General features: G+C 37.9%; 1 protein-coding gene across 1 annotated transcript in view; it reads right to left on the reverse strand.

The window, feature by feature from the left end:
• Positions 1 to 9,822, reverse strand: part of CPA3 (carboxypeptidase A3 (mast cell)) — a 34,800-nt gene that overhangs the window by 8,616 nt on the left and 16,362 nt on the right. The window contains exons 8-9 of the mRNA XM_004682434.2: positions 5,497 to 5,587; positions 4,344 to 4,546 (exon numbers count right to left, since the gene is read on the reverse strand). Coding sequence (XP_004682491.1) covers positions 4,344 to 4,546; positions 5,497 to 5,587 — 294 coding nt within the window. The remainder of the gene's footprint in view (positions 1 to 4,343; positions 4,547 to 5,496; positions 5,588 to 9,822) is intronic.

Here is a 9,822-nt window from a genome sequence, read left to right on the forward strand (position 1 = left end):
TACCCCAGTTCTGTATGAATAAATAAACAAATCTTTAAATATATATATATATTAAAAAAAATCCTGGTAATTTAACAGAACAATTACAGTGGTTAGGCTGAGGCTTTCCAAAACCTGAAAACATTTTCTGTGGGATTTCTAGAGAAATATTTCACTGCGTAGAACCCAAATTGATTGCTTCCACAAGTGTTTAAAGTTCAATATAGTAATTTTCTTTTTATTTTTCTATACATACTTCTATTTCATAAGAATGGCCTAGGATAACTATACACAGAAGAGAACATTTATGAAGATATTTAACTCTTTGCTGGAGTAACACAATTAAAAATTATTACATTAGCACTACATCTAGGGCTTTTTGCAACTATGAAATCGTAGTTATGAAAACATGACCCCAGAATCACTATCTAAAAAGTAGCCACTACCTTTTGCTATGTGTGTTCTGTCTTTTTTATTTTTCCTTCTTTTTTAAAAATCAACTCTACTGTTGCTGCTTTCTAGCAAAACTAGTAAAAAGTGATAATAATTGAACACAATGCTCTCGCAATCAAACCTAAAACTTTCAACTTTCTTGAACAAGGAAAACACTGTAAGTGGTCATAAATTTTCCAGACTTGAAGACTTTCGCAACTAACCCTGATCAAGTCATCATAGGCAGTCTGACTTAAGTTTGTTTCAAAGCTAACATAAAAATAAATTCTGGTTTTGGAGAGATATGAATAGTTCATTAAGTTATATCCATTACTATAGCAGTTATATCCATTACTATACTAGTAGTCGTAAGGATTGAATAGTGTGGATTAGAGACAGAGCCTGGGTTGTCCCACATAAATTCCATTGTCAGAAGTGATGTCTTTTACATGGACGCCATACATTTTTTGATGAATGAACATAACTGCTCAGTCAACGTCACTAATTAGAATTTCCAGTGTTTTATTGGCCTTATTGAATATATGGCTTTCTGAGAATTCCAAAGTTTGCAAGTACCAACAGTCAGATCCATATCCCACATAATAGGCTGCTCCACTTAGGAAAAATGCATCTGGGAGCTAATTCCTTGAAATTCTGATGCGTTCCCTTGATGAGAAGGCTTCAGTAAATGAATACCAGAATAAAAGAAATTTTGAGTGGAATCAAACCTATTGCAATACAGAGTAAGTTTCAGCAGGGGAACCAGTGCTTTCAGCAAGAATGTGGTGCCAATACAAATATGAATATTGCATATCCTTCAAAAAATAGTCCACTCAGATTTTGGGTGCTGTGAAGATGCCCAGATCCTAGCCTTTCTTGTGGTTACAGCTTCTCTGTCAGAAAGAATGTCTAGCTTCTATCAGAGTAAGACTAGTGAACAACCAACAACCACAGAAAATTCACTGAATTAAATCTTCCAAGCAGTCACTGCTGTAGATTGTTCCAGTCATGTTTCTAAAGTTCAGGTTCCTTTTTTTTTTTGCTATATTTTTATGTCATTTTTTTTCTTTTAAAAATGGATTAATAATTTTTTTGTGTGTGAGTGAAAGTTGAGTGAGTTTGTTGGAAAGAGGTCGATAAAAGTTCTAGTCTCTTGGCCCTCCCTGGTGGCGCAGCGGGTTAAAGCACTGCACTGGGAAGCTTAAGCCACTTCCACATGAGTTCGATTCCCGCCTGCCCCAGAGGAGTCTACAGGGCGTGGCAGACCTCTCCTGACCCGCCCGCTGTTCCCCTCAGCAGTGTACTTTGTCGATTTGCCTGTTCTGTGCCCTTCTCTGTCTCTGGTGAATCCTCTCACCCTCTGCATCTCTGGCCTGTACCCCAGTTCTGTATGAATGAATAAATAAATCTTAAAAAAAAAAAAAAGTTCTAGGCTCTTGCATTCCATTTTTTTTTCCATTAAAGAGAGTCAAGCAAGTGCTAGCTAATGTTGCTGGCCATGTTGTGGAAACCATGATATCATTTTCTTAAAGGAGATTGAATTTATATTGCTGTATCTTTGCATAAATTGATCAAATTCATGGGTATGGTTCTTAATTAGCATTCTTAAGTGTCTATATGTTGTGTATATATATTTTTTGTTGTATATGCATAAACATTTTATTTCAAAATTTATTTTAATTTTTTTCTTTTGTGGTAACATTGATTACAACATTGCACATGAATCATAAGCATAGGATCACACCTCCTCAGATGTATGTCCTCACAACTCACCTTGCAGGAAGGACCCATGGTCTTCCACCATCGTCTGTGCCTCATTTCCCCACTCTTTATCTTTCTTGCTCCTTTTGTAGCTTCAATTTTATATCAGTATTCTGGAATTTGTTACTGTTTGTATTTTATCAGAACATTTGTTTCTTTATGCTCCAAATGAGTAAAATAATTTGGTATTTGTCTCTTTCTGACTTGTATCTCTCAGCATTATCCTCTCTAATTCCATCCATATTGCTACAAATGGCAAAACTTACAGGCAAACCATAGACCTGAGACATATCACAGGGAACAAATTGAGGGGTCATAAAAGGGAGGGACGAGCACAAGAGACTATCGTGGCAGCTCATGGGTGACTTGAGAGTGGGAATTTTATGGGGACTACACCTGAGAAATCAAAATTATTCAAAAATAAACAATGATATAAAAATATGTAAAAAGAATTCAACTCTTTATTAATAGCTGGGTAATAGTCCATTGTGTGTGTGTTATGTATACACATATATATGTATATATGGGTATATACATACATATACCATGTCTTAACCCATTGCTCTATTGATGGCATTGTTTCCAAAATGTGGCTATTGTAAATGACGCTGCAGTGATTATAAGGGTGGTTATGCCTTTTGGGTAGATGTTTAGGATTAGAGTAAAAAAAAATTTTTTTTGAGTAACTTCCATATTGTCCATAAAGACTGGACCAGTCTACATTCCCAACAGCATTCTTGCCAGCACTTATTATTTCTGGTCTTGATGGGGGTCATTCTCATGAATGTAAGATAGTATCTTATGATTTTGATTATAAGTAATGATGACCATATTTTCATGTGTTATTGAACAGACATCTGTATGTTTTCTTTGGAGAAGTACCTCTATATAGCTCTTCTGACCATATTTTGTTTCAGTTATTTTTTTTTTCTTTTCCTTGTGTTGTATTTGTTCTTTGTAAATCTTGGATGTGAGCCCTTTTCCAGATGTGTGGCATGCAAATATTTTCTTCCATTCAATAGAGTGCTTTTTGTTTTACTGAGTTTCTCTTACTGTATGTAAAGATGCTTTTAATGATTTATATGTATCTTTGCCTTAACTCAAAATTAAGTATTGTGTTGAATATATTGCCTGAAATCAAAATGAAAATTGTGATCTCTCTTTTTAAAAAAATAATTTTATAAGGCAGTATTTAAATCACAGCTTTTACTGAAAGTCTTATATTTGCTATGGGATATAGGTCATTGAACTTTATCTACTCTATTTCTTTTCTTTTACAACAATTAAAACTATTTGGTCCTCTTTCCATCCATCTACTGTTGCAATCCACTGGAATCTATATGTAGAGTTTTATTTCCCTCTCAAAGTTAATATGACTAATTTTCATAGAAAGGAAAGGGATGCTAGAGTGTCTTAGTTCTAGAAAGTGTGCTCTTAGTGAGAAGGCATCACAACATTAGTAGTGTTATTTCTTTAGGAGATAAAAGTGACATAATTTCCATTTTGATCAGGAATATAAAAATGCAATGGATCTTCTTAAGTCTGGAAACAAATACTGGCTTTGCTATTTTATTAGGTTTTGGCTGTGTGTGTTTTTCACATATGACCATGTAAATGCTTAAATATACAACAATCTGTGTAGCAATATAATTATACTGTGGATTGCCTAAACATTCTTTCCTACTAGTTTTAATCTCAAAATCACATTGAAAGATTTTATTATTTATATGCTTTGATGAAATAAAAACTAACCTTAAAGATTATGCTTTTAACTACAAGGTAAGCTTCATCAGTTCTTTTCATTGGCATTAAAATGTGAAAATCGGCCCTGCCTGGTGGCACAGCGGGTTAAAGCACAGCACTGAGAATCTGAAGCCACTTCCACATGAGTTCGATTCCCGCCTGCCGCCTAGGTGACCACATGGCGCGTCAGAACTCTCCTGACCCGCCCGCTGCTTCCCTCAGCAGTGTACTTCGTCAATCTGCCTGTTCTGCTCCACACTCTGTCTCTGGTGAAGCCTCTCACCGCCCCTGAGCCTCTGGCCTGTACCCCAGTTCTGTATGCACAAATAAATAAATAAATCCTTAAAAAAATGTGGAAATCTTCCAATATTGCACAAGTTGTTAACAGACTAGTAGTCAATGCATAAATCACAACATTTTTCACGTACCAGGTCATTGTAACCAGGTGGCAATTCTGTTGTATATCCGTAAGGGAACAGTATCATCTGGGAGTAGGAATGGAAGGTGATGTAGGCCTTGATTAATTTCCGGTTTCTTCGGATAAAGTCAGTGACAGCTTTTGTCTCTTTTTCAGACTCTGGTGCAGGGCCCCGATAGATAGGACTACAGGGGTTCTTAGTGTCAGAAAAAGCTGCAGAGAATATGGGTGGACCAGATTACATTTGTTCTTCCTTTGATTATCCCCTGCCTCTTCCAAGGTGAATTCTCTAAATATTTTAACATTTTACCCCCCCAGGCTTACAGGTCAGATGTCACTGTCACTGTAGAATAACCTTGTACATACAAATCACATGTAACGAATTTGCTTCCTGGAACTTTCTTGTTTATTTTCCCTTTACTTTCCAGGGTCACAGGAATAATATATCAGTATCAGCCTGTGGCTGGGAGCCAGATGTTGCCCACTTCCAACTCAACCCCCTCACACCATCTCCAAATTGTTGGAAATTATATTCTTTGAGTCTGAGCCTCTTCAACATGATTCAGCAAGCCACTAGGATTAACTGCTATTTTGTATTCATCATGAAAAAAAGATTAAAAGTTGAGGAAATATTTTCAATACAACTAGGTAAAGAAAAAAATTATCAATTCGTGTAGTGGTAATTTCTCTTTTAAAGTATGTAATGAGAAAGTCATATTTGTATTGCAACTACAGCTTCATCTGATATACCAGGCCTCTGCTTATCTTTGAAGTTCTGTTCATTTTGTCATTTTTTTTTCTTATTAAGATTCCTTTCAACAAATACCTAAACAACTAACATCAGGTAAGTTGGTTTTACCAAATTGGTATTTCTCAAATTTAGTAGACCAGATAGAGAAGGGTCCTGAGATCTCTCTTCAGAGTAGAAGAATTTTTGTTCGTTGTATTATGCCTGATTTTTAGCAAGATTCATATATTAAGTAAGAGATAAGCTCCACCCCCCACACAACAAAAAACAATTCCTCCATGGTTATGATGATCTTTTCACTTTGTAGATAAGAAAATTAATATCCATCTTTACTGAAATAAGTATGTACTTTAGTTAATTTGGTGATTTAATAGTCTTTATAGCTACTTTTCCTGAGGTGAAGCTAACTACTCACAGTTCCATGAGACATTAAAATTCCTGTTGATGTCAGTACCAATGCATTTGGAGTTCGGGTTCTTGGAACGATTTTTCCTCCACATTCGGTCCTAAAGGATTGAATTGTGGGTTCACACCATATCAGTTTGTATTTTTCAGTTAGGTCATTTCCGATTCTCTCTGTAGGCATCCAAAACTATTTGAAATATATATCTAGTTTACATTAATGGAAGTATAACACATATGTAAAAAAGATTAAGTGAACTATTTTTATGTGTAATATCTTCAAAAACATGCCATTCATATTAATATTCCAAGCCTTCATGAAATGAGTTGATTTTAAAAACTGTTGATTAGTTTTCAGTATTAGAAACTGATCAGGTGGAACCAGCAAGATGGCAGCAGAATGAAGATGCCGAAATCATTACATCCAAGCTCCCACAGGAATATAAGACTAAAAATGGACTGTAGACTTACTACAAGTCTCAATGCAAATGGGAGCATCCTGGACTCACTAGAAGGAAGATAACTGAGGGAAACTCAGTGATTGGGGAGCTCCAATAGGGAGCATTGATCCAGAGCGCCCAGGTGCCCAGGCATTAGGAAATGCCGCTGGCCCGCTAAAGCCCTGGAGATAAACTGAGACAACTCAGTTTGGTGAGTGGAACACCAAACTGAGGAAGTGGAGACTGGGGGCTTCTAACGCTCCCTGCATCTCTTGTCCCCACAGCAGAGAATTGAGATTAGGTGACATTAAGGCTTGGTCAGATCTTGTTGCCATTTTTTTTTTTTTAAGATTTATTTATTTATTCATACAGAACTGGGGTACAGGCCAGAGATGCGGAGGGTGAGAGGATTCACCAGGGACAGAGTGGGGTGCAGAACAGGCAGATCAATATAGTACACTGCTGAGGGGAGCAGCGGGCGGGTCAGGAGAGGTCTGCCTCGCCATGTGGATCTCCTCCGGGGCAGGCGGGGATCGCACTCATGCAGAAGTGGCTTTAGCTTCTCAGTGCTGTGCTTTAACCCACTGCGCCACCAGGGAGGGCCCTTGGTGCCATTTTTAAGGCATGGTCAGCAAGACTCACAAAGCCCGGAGGTAAAAGGGGGAAAAAACCCCAGTTAGACAGGACTCAACCACAAGCCCAACCCTGGGAAACTGCAACAATTTTAACACTGCCCCTGACCCTCTACGGGCACATCCTAGCATAGAGAGGCCCTAGGAAGTGCATCAGATGGGGAGACTTGCTACAGGTCTACCTGCTTACTGCATCTACCCACAAAAACTGTGGCAAAGCCTGGGAGTTAAAGAGAGACAACTTGGCTTGAGAGTTGTGAGAGGACCCAAGGAGTGGGGGAAGACTGCCAGGGATAGACTGTTTGGAGTGCGCACAAAGAGCCCTGGAAGCTCAGAGGGAGGACTGGCAGCCTGCTCAGCTGGGAGGCTTTGAGCCATTCTGGTAATCCCTGCATTCCTGCATTCCCTGCCTCCACAGCAGAGGCCTGAAGACTTGTGAGCCAGAAAAGCTCACAGTTCTCAGAAAGTGAACAAAACCAGCCATCAACTCAACCACAGGCCCAGCTCCAGGGAGACTACAATACTTCTAACGCGCCCCACCACCCACGCCCAAGCATAGAGAGAACCGGGGACATCCAAAGGCAACAATATCAACAGGCACCTTTCAGAGACAAGGATTCAACATGTTATTGGAAGAAGCTGAACACCAAAAGAGACCTCTGACTGTTACTGGCTGAGACAACAGACACAATTCCACACAGTTGGGGCTGGAAAAATAGCAGATATTGAAACAGAGCACAACTCAGAATATCCTTCACAACTGAAGTGTCTGAAAGTCCCTCAGCCATCCCAGAAAGAACATCCAAAAAGAATGCCGGTCAGTAATAGCAATACTGTGTCTCAGAGAATAGAAAGTTTTAGAAAATACATGACAGGGAAAAGAAGACAAATACCCAAAGAAGTCCACCGGGAAAAAATACACCATAAAAAGATCAGTCACCAGAAAGCACCAAAGAAATAGAAGAAATGCTTAGCCTACCAGATAGAGAATTCAGAATCAGCATGATAAACAAACAAAAAGAAGATGGAAGGAAAAAATGATAGGAGGCAAGCCATCAGGGAATTGAAGAATGCAAGCAAGTAAATGAATAAAAGAAATGAAAAAGAAAAAAAAATGAAACAAACAATGAATTGAAGAAAGAAAATGAGACATTAAAAAAAGAAATAGTAGAAATTCAGGTGATGAAAAGGCCACTAGAGGAGATAAAGAATGCTGGGAAAAGTAATGAAAACCGAATAGATGAAATAGGAGAATGAATCAGCACCGCCCCCCTGGAAGACACAGAAATAAAGAGAATTAAAACAGAGAAAGAAAGAGAAGTAAAAAGTAAAAGGAATGAACACTACATAGCATACACTTCAGCAACATTTTTAAAGATACAGCACATGATATGATAGTGAAGGCTAGGATAAATTGATGGGACTACATTAAGTTAAAGAGTTTCTGTACAGCAAAAGAGACATTACAAAAGACAAACCGACATACCACTATTTAGAAAAAAATCTTCTCACACAAAACTAGCGATAAAGGACCCATCACAAAGATATACAAAGATATACAAAGAACTGATGAAACTCAACAAAAATAAACAACCCCATCTAAAAGTGGGCAAAAGAGCTAAAAGGACACTTCTCCAAAGAGGAAATGCAGATGGCCAATAAGCACATGAAAAAAATGTTAAACATCACTTGTAATAAGGGAGATGCAAATTAAAACTACAATGAGATACTACCTCACCCAGTGATAATGGCACATCTTCAAACAACTAGCAACAATCTTCAAACAACTAGCAACAACAAATGTTGACCAGGATTGTGGAGAAAAAGGAACTCTCCTGCACTGTTGGTGGGAATGCAAACTAGTACAACCACTATGGAAAACTGTTTGGAGGTTCCTCAAACTGCTACACATGGAGCTTCCATATGACCAAGCAATCCCATTCCTAGGTATCTACCCAAAAGACAAAAACACACTGATTCAAAAAGATACCTGCACCCCCATGTTTACTGATGCCTTATTTATAATTGGAAAGATGTGGAAACAGCGCAAATGCCCAAAAGTGGATGACTGGGTTAAAAAGTGGATGACATATACACAATGGAATATTACTCAGCAACCCAAAAAATAATAAACAGATGTCTTTTGCAGCAACATGGAGGGAGCTGGAGAAGATCATGCTTAGTGAAATAAGCCAGAAAGTAAAGGAAACATACCGGATGGTTTCTCTTACAGCAGGAATATAACGGACCAGGTAAGAAAATAATAATAGTAATAATGAACAGCTATATACTAGAGATATTTTATGGGGGTAGAGTGGGGAATGGGATCAAAAACAGTGGGGGGAGGGAGATGCACTGGACTATGGTGGTGGCACATGGGTGATTTGGTGATGGGAAGCCCATGGGGATTACAGCTGAGATGAAAAAATGCACAAAATGACATAAAATAAACATATTATTAAAAAAACATATCTCAGAACTAAAAAAAAATGGGTTGTGAATTATAAAGGGGGTTTAATGGTCAAGAAATGTATTAGTTTGCATTAGCAGGGGGTATATAATATAGGGGAGCAAATATCTACTAACACAAAGTATATCTCTGCAAAAACAATTATTTCATAATAACTCTGAAGGTTGGTTGAAAGTAGCTCTTTGTAAAGAATGTTTGCAGGTGTAAAGGAGTTTCAGTCTCTTTAAGGGAATTTCCCTCAATATACTGGGAAAATGTAATCTCTCTAACTCTTATTACGGGAGAAGGCAGAACTAAATCTGCATAAGGTCCTATCCTTTTTTATTTTTCTGTGCTATTATACAGCTGAAATAAATTATTAACTTTCCATCTTAGAAAAAAAAATCAACAGTATTCTGGAATTGCCTACAGATTTTAACTTCATTACATCCTTCACCACTCATGGTTCAGAGGTATAATACAGGTGAAATTGTACCGGTTAGTGTATAATTAAAAACTATGAAAATTTGGCATTAATTTTACATAGCAAGTTGGCCTATAAAAGAGCCTGTTAAAAGCAGTTATTTGTGTCACTCTTTTATTTAGTTTTTAATTTTTAAGATTTTATTTATTTATGCATACAAGAGCTGGGGCACAAGCCAGAGGGGCAGGGATGAGAGGATTTTCCAAAGACAGAGTGGGGAGCAGAACAGGCAGATTGACTGAAATACACTGCTGAGAGGAGCAGTGGATGTGACAGGAGAGGTCTGCTGTACTATGTGGGTGATTTCCTGGCCTGGGATTGTGCTCCTGCTTCA

This window comes from Condylura cristata, unplaced genomic scaffold (genome assembly GCF_000260355.1).
Source record: "Condylura cristata isolate star-nosed mole 26May11 unplaced genomic scaffold, ConCri1.0 scaffold00014, whole genome shotgun sequence".
Lineage (NCBI taxonomy): Eukaryota > Metazoa > Chordata > Mammalia > Eulipotyphla > Talpidae > Condylura > Condylura cristata.